Raw genomic sequence first — 17,081 nt, forward strand, 5'->3', positions numbered from 1 at the left:
GTGTGGACCAGATGGAGGTAGTAAGGGCTGGTAAGAGTCAAGGACTCAGCGAGGAAAGCCGTAGGGAGGGCCTACTCAGCAGGAGTTTGAGGACATAGCACATCTTGGTAGCTGTTGTTACTGCTGCCTCTTCTGACTGTGGCTTAGCTGTGAGTATAGGCAAAGGCCAAGGTGTTGATGAAACCTGTACCTCTATGCTTTCTGGGCAGCACGCAGCAGGATGGGAGTGGGGAGAAAGCAGCCCTGGTTCTGGAAACAGGAAAAAAAATTTTTTTTAAAAGGGCTCCAGGAATATACCTAAAGAGTTGGCAAGTGTTGACTGCTCATGCCTAAAGTGATGTAAAGAAATGAAAGCCAGCATAGCTCACACTTGATGTGTTGTCTACGTAAAGATTTTTCCTCCCAGATGACCAGAAGAAAAGGGGCCCTATTGCCCGACTCTTTGCTTTTTTTTTTTTTTTTCCTATTAACTTTACAAATTAACATCTCTTGGGGCTGGAGAGGTAGTTCAGTGGGTAAGAGCACATGCCAACTCTTGGTTCCCGGCACCCATGTCAGGTGGCTCACAATTGCTTATATTACAGGTCCACAGGATCTAGCTCCCTCATCTGGCCTCCTTGGACATCTGCACCCATGGTTCATACCCACACACAGATGCTTCCCTCACCAACACACATAAACACATCATTAAAAATTAAAATCTAGTAAAGATCTGGGAGGATCCTATACGTCTGGTCTCTATGGACACCTGCATTCACATGAACATAAGTGATACTCAGCACATCCATGTGCTTTTTTTCCCCCTAAAGTAAAATCTTTGCTGCTTTTGTAGTATAAAGGACTGGCAGAGGTATGACAGTCATGTCTACAGTCTGTTCCTGGATGAAGATAGTAATAAAAAGCAACAATCTAAACTTTTTTCTTACATCTTAATTGCTTAAGAGAGTAAATTATTGGTTAATAATGATTACTAATGTGTGGCCACCTTTCTATTGGAAATAGACATTTTCAGATATCTGGTAGTCATGGTGGGGATTGTAGAATGATCATTATAACTTTCAAATTAACCCCATTAAATGTGAATTAGCATTCACGTTTTGGTATTACATTTCAAGGTGTTGTATATCACCTAATTAAAAGCCATAGGGCAAGCGGAGGAAATGGCTCCGCGTATAAAGCTTGAACTGCACAAGTGTGAGGACAGGAATTCATTTCAGTTCCCCACCCCTTGTAAGTGTGCGCATGGAATTCCAACTTCCCAAAAGTGAGAAGGGATCTGGCTAGTTGTATTAGTGAAATCAGTGAACTCTGGGTTCGATTGAAAGAGCCTGCCTCGATGAATATGGTGACATCTACCTTGGGTCTGCATCTGCACGTGTGTATGCATGTACTCACACACGTACAAGTAACAAATAAATAAACTAACTAACCACCTGCAGTAGAACACTGGGTCCGTAATCACTTTTTATTGTTAACGTCTGAGGGTTTATATTGCTTGACTGTTAAGATACTTCGGTAAAAATTATTTGAATGTCCACGATTGTTTATGAAGACAGCAATGAAATCCAAACATCTGAAAAGCAGATTGTTTATGAAGACAGCAATGAAATCCAAACATCTGAAAAGCAGAACGGCATGAGAGTGACTTGCAGTTCTAGTTCTTAGTCTCCCTCCCTCCTTCCCTCCCCTCCCTTCCTCTCTCCCATTTCCCCTTCCTTCTCATCCTGTTCTCAGAAAACTTGCTGGGAGGAAGGTCATCATTCTTATTTTGTTCTTTCATATTTACATTTGTGTGTGTGTGTGTGTGTGTGTGTGTGTGTATGTGTTCTTTACATTGTTGGAAAGTGGAAGCGAATATAAAAAAAGGCACCTGGACTTATGAAGTTTTTAGATTTAGAAATGTAAGTTAAAGATGGTGAAGATAGGAAAATTAGGAGAAAAGCAGCTACTAACAGTAAGTTTCTGGGTTGTGTTGTTTCTCATGAATGACAGAGAAATAACGTCAATCAACCAGGCCCTGGAAATAAACACTGTGGGTGCTATGGTTCAGAACATAACCTGGGCTCTGGTCTACAAGGAATTCGTTGTCTGCTTTCACCCGAGTGCCAGGCTGGCGAAAACTCTCTTAGGTTTTTAGGCCTTTTCCTCTTGTTTATTCCGGAAATGTATCAGCATAAGGGAATTGCCATTTCCAGAGTGCAGGATGCATTTAAACGTGCCTTAGGGGGAGGGCTTCATCAGGTTTCACTTCCTTTCCATGATGCCATTGTATTTGTTTCTCCGAGTTACAGGGTTACAAGTCGGTGTTTGATCTATCTATGCTCAGGGGCTTCCTAAGATGTGAATAGATTTTGAGCTCATTCCTTTTAAAAGGGACTATGACTTGTCTAATTTTCTAAGTGTCCTTTGTAGGTGGCATTTTGACTTTGTATGTTGCTTCTCTCAGCAGGTCTTTTGGGGTCTGTGAAATCCAGGCCAAGGTCTGTTTTTGCTGTCACAACAAAGAGTCGTGATCTAATGTGCTGCTTTTGGCATTTCTGTTCCAGGGACAGGAGAGAGCGGCAAGAGCACCTTCATTAAGCAGATGAGGATCATCCATGGGTCGGGATATTCTGATGAAGACAAGAGGGGTTTTACCAAACTGGTGTATCAGAACATCTTCACAGCCATGCAGGCCATGATCAGAGCAATGGACACTCTCAAGATCCCGTACAAGTATGAACACAATAAGGTAGGTGGACGTGTTGGCACACTCAGCAGAACGGTGCGGTAGCACTTCTAGAATGGACAGTAGGCGTTTGGAATGCACTCTTTCCCTTCTTCTCTCATCCCATTGTCTCCCCTCCCCACATTTCTTTCCCTTCTGCCCCCTCCTCTCCTCCCGTCTCCTCTGTGTATGCAGGAGGACATAGGTGCTTACCTGTGGAGGCCAGAGTTCCATGCTTGAGTGTCCTCGCCTTTCACTCCTGACCTTATTGGCTGGTGCATATTACAAAGCAAAAGATAGCTGCAGCATCATCTGGCCTGTTTCACACTAGGAAATTGTTCACCGTTGTAGAATTAGTCCTAACTTTTGGAATGCTACAGCAACACTAGAATTTCCTTTAATATTGCTTGTGTTACTTCATTGAGTGAGAAGTTTCACTGCCTATGGAGGGAGCTGTAGAGCAGGAGGGCATGAACTGCGTGTCTTTTTAGAAGCCCCACTCTTTTCTAAGGATTTCAAACTAAGAAAGTAGCTTGTAATAAATTGCAGTAAGTTCTACAGTTTTACCAAACCAAGATTAATTTTTCCTTGAGTGTAGGTATCCATTATCTTGTCCCTGGGAGTTCTTTACTGAACAAGCATGTTTATATATTGGTGAGCTGCTTCGACCCACCCCAAGTTGAGGGAACACATGCCTTAGGATTTCTTTTAAACATACAGTGATCTACTATTTGTTTATTTATAAATGCCATCTTGTTTTTTCTCTTAATACAACTGTTCATAGCTAATGATAAAAGAGATTGTCCTTTAGTAAAACCTGCCTGGGTTAAGTGTACGACCAACCATGAGATTACTTCATTATTTAGTGTTTTCTAAAAGGTGAATTTCCATCATCTTATAGATGTACTCTTCTGGTTACATTCTCTGCTGAGACCCAGACTCGGTTATTAATGAAAAGGAAGCAGTCCAGTGCCTCTGTGTTAGCGCAGCTAGGAAGCTGTTTGGAATTACAGCTTGGGGAAGAAGGTCTGCATTTGGCAGTTGGTGTTCTTGCTGTATCCCTGTTGTAGTTGTTTCTTATGTGTATGCGTTATCTTCTCAGCAAGATTAGATTGCAGGGTACCTTGCAGGAAGCAAGCATGCACTTTGGTATTATTCCCACCCCTCAGCATGCCAGGAACAAAGCAGAAGCTTTTTCTCATTAAGTAGAACAGATAGGGAGGGAGCCTTGTATCCCTTTGCAGCTGATTTGTGATTTCTGTAAACTCTCAAGTCAGAGATCCAGTGTAAAAGTGTCGATAGTCTGTCCTGTTGCCAGTCTCTGCAAGAGAAAAACACCTCAGTGTGCTGCTGTTACATGAAAAGAAACGCTATTGAGGATTCAGCCTGTGCTACAGTTCCACCTTTCCTTTTGTTCTATAGTTTAAGCATCCCTGATCTGAAAAATCTAAGATCTCAAATGCTATGGTGCTCATGTGGAGAGCAAAGGATAGTTTGCAGGAATCAGTTTCTCCCTCTACCTCATGTAAATTCCGTAAAATTACAAAAAGTTCTGAGTAAAATTACTACCAGGTTATGTGCATATCATGAACATGAAAAATAAATGACTTTTTTTTTTAGATTTAAGCCCGATCTCACAGATACTGTGTATGTATGCATGTGTTACCTAGTTTCTAAGTTTAGTCTCCCAGGTTCTGATGACCAGGCTCATGCAGCAACTATTCTTTAGCCCCCTTTGCCCAGATAGCTCACACCTGTCTTTCCCTTTCACTTGGGGTATAGGGGTGCTAGGAGGAGCAGTGCTACAGGGTCTGCTTAGAAGAAATAAGGACACCTCACAGGAAGGTACCTCCTTAGGGTTGGGAGGTGATTCAATCAGTAAAGCACTTGCCTTGCAAGAGTGAAGAGCTAAGTGCTTTCCTCAGAATCCAGGTGGAAATGCTGAGGCATTGTCACATGGGTGTGTAATCCCAGTGCTGGAGACGCAGACAGGAGCATCCTGAAGGTCCATTAGCCAGCCAGTCAGCCTAATTGGTCTCACTAACCGTGAGGTTAATGAGAATGGTACCAGGCTTGTCTTCTGGCCTTCACACTCTTGTGAATGTGCATATATACCCACACCTAGACACAAACATTTGTTAAAAATGCAAAGTGCACATTAAATACACATAAATTATTCTGAAATTTTTATTTCCTAAAAGATCCTCAAAACTATTTTCCAAGAAAAAAAAGGCCAAAATTCTGAAGGCTGTATTACCTTATTCCTGTCTTTGTTCAGTTGAATAAAAAATTGTTACTTAAAAACAGAACAAAAACCATAAGGGAATTTCTTAGTTCAAGAGACTGTCCATGAGCTGATTTCACTGAGGAGTTTCTACCTGCATAATAAACAGAACTGAGAGACGTGTGTTTTGGTCTGTCTGTTGAAAAGACAGATGAGTCAGATTTGCAGCCTGCAGAAGCCAACAACTGGCTGAGGAAGTAAGAAGAAAACTTTTGGGGTGTGAGCTCACTGGAGGCCTGAGAAGCTGAAGGGCTGTGCTTGGGGGAGGTGAACTCCAGCCAATTTCAATCTTTCATCACTCACTTCAGACTCAGATTCCTGGGAAAAAGTGTTGGATTGGCCCAGCCTGGCTTCTTTGCTGGTTCTTTAGACAGGGGAAGGAAGTCTGGTTGATGTGATTGACAGTCCCTGGGGGAAGTCTGGGTACTGCTAGTGGAAGAAGGAGAAGGACTCTGGCCCAGCTTACAGATCTCTACTGCAAAGCACACAGTCGATTTATAACATGAAATGACATGTGAATTCTCTGTAGATGTAAGTCCTCCAAGTTTACTTGGCATTTACCCTAAAATAAAATTTCCTATTCGGGACTTACTCTAGATTACATGATAGGAAGGGGCTCAAAGGGGCCAGTGGCTTAGTAACAGCTATCTGTGGTGACAGATAGGCATTTGAGTCCCAGCACAGAAAAGCCAAGTAATCTTGAGGTTTTCACATTTCTTATGAAATCTTAATTTCTTCATAGTCAAAGTTCAAAAGATAATGGATGTGAAATGCCCTTTACAGTTTCAGTAGTATCAGTGTGGTCTAAAAGGAACTGCCATTGTGGAGAGAATAGATTCTGATGACCTTCCATCCGTGTGTCTTAGGCAGCATGAGTTTAGGAGGTACCCATGGAATAGCCATCCTCAGAGTGATGGCCACTGGAATGGGATGCCAAGGGAGGCACAGAGCGCTCCTGATCTGGATGGGTTCAAAATAGAATGGATTTTTAAAGTGAAATTTTCTAAGGCAATTTTCCTAAATGAAAGCAAGTGATGGACTAGAAAACCTGAAATCTATTCTAATACTTGCCTCATGCTGATCCCTCTGTTTTAAAACTAACAGGAGAGAAAACTGAAGTGGAGAAAGAACTCAGCAGTAGACTGATGCTGCCTTTTCTCCCTTCTGTATTTTTTGTTTTGTTTTGTTTTGTTTTTATTTTATTTTTTAATTTTTTTTCAAGACAGAGTTTCTCTTGTGTAGCCCTGGCTGTCTGAGACTCACTTTGTAGACCAGGCTGGTCTCAAACTCACAGCGATCTGCCTGCCTCTGCTTCCCAAGTGCTGGGATTAAAGGCCTATGCCACCATGCCTGGTCCTTCTGTATTCTTACTGAAACACAGCTCACATACAGAAGATCCATGTGTGTTCTCTGTAGTGAGTCTCGAATATCACCATCTCGACTATGTTTGTTCCTGAAGCCCTTGGTCTGAATCAACATAACCAGCACCTTAGGCTCATTACCCCTTATTCTAGAGAAATCTACCATCCACAGGGTGTCACCTCCTTGATGTCTAAGGACATACAGTTTTTCCAGTGTTTCAACCTGTATGAATGAAGGCACACACTGTATGATCTTTGGTGTCCCATAGAGTTTTGCCTGGTGATGAAAATAGTTTTTATGTTTTGTCCAATAGATAATCACATTTGTATAACATCTAGTTTTATAACTATTTTACAAGTTTTTTTGTTTGTTTTTTGTTTCTGCTTTTTTGGTATATGTTTCCTTAAGAATGTGAGTGTTATAGTTTGAACGGGACCCCTGGGCCCAGATCTGCCCATCATAATGTTCTTCTTGTAGGTTTCTAGGACCCTCTGGATCCTTCTATTTCCCCATTCTCCCATGCTTCTCTCACCTAGAGTCCCAATAGGATGTCCTCCTCCCTGACCCACTTTCTTGGTAAGTAAAGTTTTTCATGGGACATGCCCCTTGGACTAGTGTCTAGATATAAGTAAGTATATACCATTGGACTCTTTCTGCTTCTGGGTGAACTCACTCATTATAATCATTTCTAGTTCAATCCATTTGTCCACACATTTCGGGAATTCCTTGATTTTAATAGCTGAGTAGTATTCCATAGTGTAAATGTACCACAGTTTCTTTATCCATCCTTCTACTGAGGGACCCTTAGGCTGTTTCCAAGTTCTGGCTATTATGAATAAGGCCACTATGAACAAGGACAATATGGGCAGTAAACTTCGAACCCATATCCAGATCTAGCCAATGGACGGGACATTCTCCATAGTCGAGTATCGAGTGGGGACTGACTTTCACACGTACTCTGGTGCCCCATATTTGACCAGGATAGCAGGCTACCAAGAAGAGACTTGATTCCCTATGAGCATATACAGGGGGAGTGGTCCCCCTCAGTCACAGACATAGGGGAGGGGAGTAGGGGAAAAGCGGGAGGGAGGGAGGAATGGGAGGATACGAGGGATGGGCTAACGATTGAGATGTAATATGAATAAATTAATAAAATATTAAAAAAAAGAATGGGAGTGTTTCTGACCATCACAACTAGTACAAATACAGCCACTCTTGAAACTTATTTGATAAACACAGAGTAGTAGATACTTGAGATTTACAGTGTAAAGTTAGAAAGTATATATGTAGTTAATTCCAGTGTATACATATTGCCAAAAAGTGTTTTTTTTTTTTTTTTTAGAACATACTAATTTATATGGCCCTTATCTGTAAGAATTACAGCACTTGGTTTTTTTTTTAAATCTGGGGGCTAATTAGCATGTTTGCATTGTTTCCATTTTCATTTCCTTGATAACATTGCTGACTACCTTTTCATGTTTTTTGGCTGTTTATTTTTAACAAAAACACAAACTTTTACCTTTTCTCTGTTGGATTATCTGATTTATTATTGCTTTGTAGAAGGTCTTTTATATATTAAGGATACAGGTCTCTCCTTAGTAAATGCAATTGCAAATATCTTCTTTACTTTGTGGCTTACTTTTTTATTTTCTTGCTGGTTTCTCCAGGGAAAGTTCTTAATTGTCCAGTTAGCCATTTTCCTCCCTCTAATTAGTTCTTTTATAGCACTGTATTTTCTGGCATATGAGGTGACTCCCAACTTTAACTTTAACTTTTCCAGGTAAAATATAGAGGTTGGAATATACTCACTGTATAAGGCTACTCCTCTTCCAACCCACACTCTGCGCAACAGACTTGGGCTGCAAACTCTTATGTTTTACCTGGAAAAGTTAAAAGTTGGGGGTCATCTTCTATGGTGGAAAATACGGTAATCTTTGCTTCCTTTAAATTGATGTAAATAACTTGGACCTTTTCTAAATTCTGTATTTTTGCTTTTCACATTTAGATCTAAAATATTAAATAAGAAGCCATATTTTAATTTGCTATCTTACTAACCCAGCTCATTCATCAGAGACATCGTCCAGGGCATTGCAGGGTCACCTTTGTCACAGATCACCTGATTATGTACATGCAGTTGGTTCCAATGGACTGTTATGAGACATTTGTTTGCTTTGTGTGTCTTTCTGTCAGGCTGTGTTGTTTAGGCTCTATAGTGAGTTTTAATATGGCACAGGGTTAGTCATTCAGCTTTGACTTTCCTCTCTGAGACTGCACCAAAGCTGAGTCAATTCCCTTATATTTAAAGGATTTTTGATTTTGCTCTTCTTTTCCAGGAAAAAAATTTCTTTAGCTACTTTGGCTTCCTAGGTTGTTATAGTTTACTCCCTATAAGGCAGCATCTTCCTCTTCCTGAGGCCTCTGCATGTCTGCTGTTCAGCTTGTATTAACGTGCAGCTGAGTACAAGGTCCTTTATTTTTCCCAGATTAATAACATGCCACTTAAAAAAAAAAGCAGCTACGTCACTTCTGAAGGTTGATGTAACTTGCGTGGTTGCTTCATTAGTATTCATGGGGCCAAGTTCTTTGTCCTTTTTGGCATTTTTTTTTTTTTTTTTTAAAGAGGAGAAGCTGGGCTCAATGCAGTGGAGACCAATTTCCCTTTCCAACAGTGTCTTTTGGGGTGACATTTCCTATGCAGCACCCAAATTAGCTGATGTGTTAGCAGAGTCCTTTCCTGTTTCCTGCCTTCAGTGTCCACACCACTTGCATTGATCAGGTTTGTCTGTATTTTTTTCTTTGTTGTGTGATCTCTAGCTTTTGTGGAACTAGACCATTTTCTGTAGCTCAGTGTAAAACCTTAGGTTAAGTGAGAAGGCAGTAGTGAGAACTGTCTTGGCAGCTTGTTAACTATAGTGTTTTGATCTGGTTTTTAAACTTATTATTTGTAAACTGTGAAACAACTTGTTTTTATGAATAGTTAACAAAACAAAAAGAAAGCCTAGATGTTGTTTAGTTGGTTTTTGATATTTGAGATGAGGTGTGTTTGTTACTGTTCTAATGCTGTGGTAAAAACACCATGACTGGTGCAGCTTGTAGAAGGAAGGGCTTATTTTGGGCTTATGGTTCCAGGGGGATGAGTGGCCATCACTGTCATGGCAGAGGACTGTGGCAGCAGGGCAGGTAGCCATGACACTGATGCTGCAGTGGACCTTACACCCTGAAATACAAATCGGAAGCAGAGAACAAACTCAAAATGGCAAGTTTTTAAATCATCAAAACTGTCCTTAAACAGTGCCACCAGCTGGGGACCATGTATGAAAATGGCAGAGCTTTTGGTGGCACTTGTACTCAAACAGCCACAGGAGATTTAAGCCAGTGTGGTCCTCATTGACTGCAGCAGGAAAACTCTACATATTCTTTATATGCACACTTGCGCCCAGCCAGCCCAAGTGTGTACTGTTTACTCACATGGGAATATGCATGTGCACACATTGGTGCCTAGCCAGCCTGTGTGTATACTGCTTATTCACGTGGGAATATGTATGTGCACACATTGGTGCCTAACCAGCCCATGTGTTCACTGCTTATTCACGTGGGAATATGCATGTGCACACATTAGTGCCTAACTAGTTTATATGTACACTGTTTATTCACGTGGGAATATGCATGTGCACACATTAGTGCCTAACTAGTTTATATGTACACTGTTTATTCACGTGGGAATATGCATGTGCACACATTAGTGCCTAACTAGTTTATATGTACACTGTTTATTCACGTGGGAATATGCATGTGCACACATTGGTGCCTAACTAGTTTATATGTACACTGTTTATTTACATGGGAATAAAGCTAAAGACAGACCAGAATTCTTCCTGTGTTGCACATAAATAATGGCTGCCTTGTGTAATGTTTTCTCAACATTTAATTTGGGGTCTGTCTACATTATGACTTCTCTCAGCCTATCCATGTTTCCCGAGTTCATATCTCAGGTCAGCTTGAGCTAATCCTTGTTGCTTAAAATAGTATGACCAGGTACCCTCTCCTGATGTCCACAGGTATCAGACACAAGTACATGTATGTAGACAACACACACACACACACACACACACACACACACACACACATACACACACACACACACACACACACACCCCAAACAAGAAAAAAAAGAAACAAAAATTTTAAAATTGCCCTGACTAGAACATTAACACTAGAGGACAGAGATTGGGCTTTTGATATTTAAGGCTAACACAGTATTTAGCACAAAAATTGGCTTTGCTGAAAGAATGAAGTGAATGAATGCATGGGCATTTGTTTACCATGATAAGTTTTGTTTTGGTTTGGTTTTTGGTTTTAACTTTATGTGCGTTAGTGTTTGTCTGCATGTGTGTCTGTGTGAGGGCATCAGATCCCTTGGAATTGGAGTTACAGACAGTTGTGAGCTGCCACATGGGTGCTGGGAATTGAACCCCAGTCCCTTGGAAGGGCAGTCAATGTTCTTAACCACTGAACCATCTCTCCAGCACCCCCATGAAAAGTTTTAATGCACTACTGTGCGGTATACCTTTAAAGAATACAGTTGGTAGAGTCGAGCACAGCTTCCTTTGAAACTGACTACAATTGCCTTCTGATATTGAGCAAAGTAATCTTCCAGTTTTCTTATTGACAAATAGTGGTTATTATAATTTCTATTTAGCAGTGTATTATGAGAATCAATTGTATAATAGTCCATGAAAAAGCTGAACATGTTGCCCACTGTTAGGAGGGTTGATCTTTCATTTAGCTATTCAGCAGCGTATACCAAGTACTTCCCATCCGCACAGCAACAGAAACCATTCAGACTAATTTCAAAAAGAAAACAGTGAGTTCCTTAAGGAATGGGTTTGAAATATCTGAACACATGAGAAGATTCTGCTTTTAGCAAATTTCTCTCTAAACTGCTGACTGACAGAGCAGGCTGACTCTTGACAAGGTCCTCTGTGTGAAAAATTGTGCTTTTTGGCTAGTGTGCTGTGGCGGACCTGCTGCCGTGGCTGCCCCACAGCCCGGGGCCTGGGCCCCGTGTCAGCAGCACCTCTCTTTGGTCACTAAGGATATGAAGCTCGTGGTGTCTATGGCATTCACAGCTGGCAGTTCCACCAGGAGCTACCTTGTTACCTCTTTCCCCGTGATCCTGATCCTGAGCTAAGGCGAGGATGCTAACGCGCCTGCATGTTGAGAGGGAGACCATGAGGAAGACAATGACCTGAGAGTATGGGAAACTGAAAATGAGGGAGTAAGTAAATTCTTAGCAGTCAAGCTCCTGGTTACTCTTCATTCTGGGACTAATTAATATCTCAGTCATTACAGAAACCGTCTACACCCAGATAACATAAGGTGCAGGGTTAGGGTGTAGTCATTATTTCTGTTCTCCCTATGGAACAAAGACCCAGACCATTTGTGTCAAACTTACCTCTCAAAACGTGAAGAGCTATATCAGGCTGTGGAGCCCTCCGTGCTCTGAAGATAGCTTGCATCCCGGCCTTTCGCCGATGTCCCTGCCTACAGTCAGGAAACTTATAAAATACACCATGCTAACAACACACTTTGCTGACCGTCAGCAGTGTGCCACGTCAATGTTTCTCACTGACGTCATACTGCTGTGGAAGAGCACATGCGCTGAAAGTCCCTCCCCAACCCCATGATTACCAGAGACAGTGCCAGACATAGGGCACCAGTAGGATCTCCTCCAGGTGCTCTTATTTTAAGGCCGTTCTCCTCCTGGCCCAGGATGTTTATTGCTGGAGAAGACTGCAGTGTTTCCCAGCCACCTCCTTCTTTTAGACGATCCTGTGGCAGTGTGCCAAACACCACCCCCCTTTTCCTGTCTTTGGTAAGTGGAGGACATGCCACATTGTTGGCTACAACCTCCCAAGCTGTGAACACATCTGTAATTCGGGCAACCACTATGCACTGAGGATGAGGCACTGTCCAGTCACCCAAGTGTTGGGTTGGGAATGTGATTTTGAGTTCTAAGGCTGCACGTCTGAAGCATTGTTGCACATTTGTATTTCAGTGGACCTGGGGTAGACATGGAGTGGGTCTAGGGTGGGCCTGTGGCTCTGCTTTTCTGACAAGCTCCCAGGTGATGGTGATGTTGCTTCAGTCATCTTAGGCACAGAACTCTGGCTCTGCCGTCGGGCAGTGTGAAAACACTAGGGGCCAACGTTAGAGAAAGCACCCCATAGCGTGTACGTCAGTAGGATTTTAGCCGTGGGATGTTAACTAACGACTTAACTCTGAGCAGTATGACCTCGTCTAGAAAGTGAGATGATGATGGTGGGGTCACTGCGGTTGATATGAGCACTAATGAGAGAGTAGAGCTAGAGACTATAGTGACATTAGTACATAGTAAGTGGATACTAAGTAAATAGTTGTTAAATTCTTTCTAGAAGGGTCTGTGTTAGGAGAGAGAGGCATAATAGAAGAATCCAGAGGTTTTGAGGGAAAAAATGTTGACTGCTTAAAGATCCAGAGGAGTCTTTGACCTAAGAACTAGATGTAGGCTCCGTTATCAGCAACAGCAATGATTTCTTGTAGGCAGCTGCCCGGCCTCTGGCTCGACCCAGCATGTGTCATGTAGATGAGTGAATCCTAAAGGGCCAGAGGATGTAGATGCTGCCAGCACACTGACATTCCCTGGTAGTCAGTGTGGCTGGTCCTCCTCAGGACAGGGTGTTTACAAGGACAGAAGGGCAGCTAGACCAATCAGAAGAAGTGAGGAAGTGAGGCAGCCTTTCAGAAACTTCTGGACCCAACCCAGCCACAGGCTTTTCACCTAACTCGCTCAAAAGTGCTAGGCAGATAGCATTCTAGTTTTGTACATAAAAATGCCTAAAATGCCCTAAGTTACTGAATGTGTAGGTTATAAAGTATAATTGGACAATTAGAGCTAAAATGCAGCTCCTCCCTTGACTTCACAAATGCCTTTGACTAGGATTCTCATATGTGATTTCCTTGTGAGAGAAAGTGGGATCACCTGCAGTCCCAACAGTGGTCTCCCGCCACTTCTCACCATCAGATCCTGAGACAGCTGAATCACCCGTGCTGGTAGCAGCAGACTCAGGGTTTACAGCACCTGACTCACAGTTGGGTTCAGTAGATGTCACAGATGAATGAAACACAACTCACTCAAAGGGAGCTAGTCATGTGACACTGCAATTGTTGCGTCAACACCCATCTCACATAGGCTACATTTCCTTTTATTTCATCTTTATATTTTCAGATTATCTCTGCATTCAACATTAAGTAATTAAAGGAAAACTAAAAACTTCTCTTGTCTCTTGAGCCAAAGGAGTGTAAGACATAGCTCTCTTAGGGGAACATGCAGTCTCTGTGGAGGCAAGCTATGCAACAAGATTAATTAATTTTCAACATACCTGGCAAAATTTTCTGCATGGCAACATATATATATTCATATATTCTGGGTAAGTCCCTTTTCTTACCCTCTTTGCTGCTATTCTGGATTGGTAAATGAATTGTTATATCTGGCAGTGTTGGATTCTGGGTTTCTTTTTAACAGATCTGGTGAGGATCCAGGGCAAGCACCTGAGCTACTGTTGCAGACTTGAGTCACTGCTGGGCTTGATGTCAACTATAAATGACACGCTCTGAATAACTTAGTCACAAACCATCAGTCATTGAAAGGCTTATGTGGCAGAAAAACTCTTGGGTATGAGTTAAAAGGCACACACTTTACTATATGAAATTAAGAAACCCATTTAAAAAAATTTGTATATTCATTTTACAACCCAGTTGTGGCACCCCTCCCTGCCCTCCCCCCAGTCCCTCGCTCATATCCTATCCCCCTCTGGTCCTCAGAAAAGGGGAGCCCACCCCAGCACATCAAGTCACAACAGGACTGAGCTCCTCCTCATCCACTGAAGCCAGGTAAGGCAGCCTGGTTAGGGCGAAGTGATTGAAAGCAGGCAAAGGAGTCCATGTCATAAACACTACCAGCTCAACTTACTAAGGGACCCACAAGAAGACCAAACTGCCCATCGGCTACATATGTGAGGGGCCTAGGTCTAGTCCATGCATGCTCTTCGTGTTTCTGTCTCTAAGCCACAATGAGTCTATGTTAGTTGACTCTGTTGATCTTCTTACAGTGTTCTTGTCCCCCCAGATCCTTCTATCCATCCCTCCCATTTTTCCACAGGACTCCTTGAGCTCCACCTAATGCTTGGTTGTGAGTCTTAGCATCTGATTCAATCAGCTGCTGGGTGGTGCCTCTCAGAGAATGCTTAAGTTAGGCTCCTGTCTGTAAAAATAGCAGAGTGTCCTCAGTGGTGTCAGGGGTTGGCTCTCTCTCCCATGGGGTGGGAATCAAGTTGGGACAGGCATTGGTTGATTGTTCCCTCAGTTTCCACTCTGTCTTTATCTCTGCACATCTTGTAGGCAGGATAAATTTTGGAAACCCAGTTATTTTTATTAGAGCTTGATCCTTTTCTTCTTTTTCCAAAATTGAAATACTGTTGGATTTTATAAATATCAAGGTCAGTTGCTCATTACAAAATAAAGTTCTGATAACACAGAAAAACAAGAAGAAAGTAAAAATCACTTAGTGCCTCACTGTGAGAAAGACACTGTCAACTCTATGGCAGCCACACATGTGACCACTGGAGAAGAAACAGCTGCATCATTTTGTCATTTATCTTGGACCATTCATAAAGATGGCTCAGTATTAACTCTAAGCACTACTGATTGTGCATCTTGTTCTTAAAACGTTCCATCACTTCCATTGACAAGATCATTAGTTACCTGTTTCCTAAATAGAAGGCCAAATTATTCCCGGCTTCCCATTCCTGTACCTGCTCTCTCTGAAACGTTCTAGTAATGTCTTCCCCTGGAGGGCAGTGGGCTCAGCTCCATCTTTGGTCAGAATGTCTGACCTGATTATGGAAAGGTTCATTTATCCACATCATCGTGGAAGGCCAAAGCTGTACCCACTTCTGTCTTTGGTAAGGGCATTGATGTTTAGTGGGATTTTGTGTTTTGTTTTAACTTTTCCTATACACATTTGACACGTGTATAACATGGACCATAGGCATGAGGAAGCAGAGACCAGTTTCTCAGTAACCTCTCAGATTCCACAGAACATGGGAATTGATGAGGAAGCTGACAATTTACTTTTAGACACTTCTCTCCCTCTTTTAATTAAGAATTATAAAGTACAGTTACATATGCTTTAATGATAAGTTAGACCAGAAAAGCTATCGTAAGAAGTTACTTTGCTTGTTACCTCCAACCTCTTTGGGCCTGTGTCACTTCCTTACCTGTAAAGCAGGTATAGAGAGCCTGGCCATCTTAGGCCTAGGGGGAAAGGAGGGTAACTATCACTTTAAAGCTTCACTATATTGAGGTTGCTTGTCTCTAGTAGGTACCAGATTGGCAAAACCCCTGCCCCAGGAGCTTCCCGTAAGCATCCATTGCCCATCATTGCTTCCTGCTACTGTCGTCTGCCTTTTGTAAAAAGTACACAGGCTGTACCCCGTGAAATAATATTTAGGTGGCAGGTGGGTGTGCAGTGTCTGTGGGGTCTAGGGCACAGGATTTCACTGGCTTGCTTGGCCACTGGGGCTGTTTGCAGGCTGAGTTCTGGGGCTGTGTTACATGGAGTTGCACTCAGGGTCTGCAACCATCATTTTGTGTAGTCTGCTTCTCATCCATTAATTCTTTGACCTGCCACTCAGCATTGACATGTCAATGTGAGACCTGAACCTCACAACTCGTGGTACCTTCCAGCCCTTGTTCTGATTAACTGAGATTTTGCACTCCTTGTTTCCATCTGCAAACCACGATGCATGTCGGAAGACTGATAACTGCTGACTTTGCTCCCCCTGTGGGGGTTGTGGGCCACAGTGCAAAAGCCTATGGAGTAGTTTAACTAAACTAACCTGGCCTCTGCTGAGGAAATAGGCTGGCAAATTGGGAAGCATTCATACACCCTCTAGGGCGAACAGGGACTAGCCTGGGTGAAAGTTTTCAGTCTGTGTTGACGACCCACACCCCACACCCGTCAGTGCACACTCATCTCTCAGTGTCCACCTTTTGTGTTTCGTAAACCGTGTTCTTAATGTGTGATCTGAACTTGTCATTGGTACATTTTGTAGATTTATTGATTTATTAAATCCATTTTAGTCTTTTTCTTTATTATTTTAACAGTTGTGCTTTCCTATTGAAAATAAACATTGTATTTGATGATGTGTCATGTCAGAATAAATATCTCAGTTTTTTAATGTCAGAGCCTATTAAAGAATTGCTCTCAATTCTGGACAGTAAAGTTGTTATCACAAAAGTCAGCTGTAAGATTGCCATTAGTGTGAAGAGAGTATTGAAGTTAATATCCATAGCATTGAACAGGAACCTTAGGCATACATACCAAGAATGAAGAAGCAATGTATTTTTTCACTTGCAGTGTATTTGGAAATTAATTATAATAATGGCAAGTAGAAAGCCACCAACTTCCTGGAAGATACGTTTTCAGGGCCAAAGAGGTAGTTCCATCAGTGATGTCATTGTCATGCAGGCATGAGAACCTGAGTTCAGTCCCTAGGACCCAATTAAAAAAACCGGAGCCAGGTGTGGTGGTATTTGTAATCTCAGTGGTCTGAAGACAGCAGATCTCTGGTGCTCACAAGCCAAAGTTTAGCCTGCTTGGCAAACTTCATGCCAAAGGAGGAGACT

General features: G+C 42.2%; 1 protein-coding gene across 1 annotated transcript in view; it reads left to right on the plus strand.

The window, feature by feature from the left end:
• LOC127189402 (guanine nucleotide-binding protein G(q) subunit alpha) overlaps window positions 1-17,081 on the plus strand; it is a 225,327-nt gene that overhangs the window by 74,903 nt on the left and 133,343 nt on the right. Inside the window, exon 2 of the mRNA XM_051146207.1 lies at window positions 2,547-2,731. Coding sequence (XP_051002164.1) covers window positions 2,547-2,731 — 185 coding nt within the window. The remainder of the gene's footprint in view (window positions 1-2,546; window positions 2,732-17,081) is intronic.

This window comes from Acomys russatus, chromosome 5 (genome assembly GCF_903995435.1).
Source record: "Acomys russatus chromosome 5, mAcoRus1.1, whole genome shotgun sequence".
Classification (NCBI taxonomy): domain Eukaryota; kingdom Metazoa; phylum Chordata; class Mammalia; order Rodentia; family Muridae; genus Acomys; species Acomys russatus.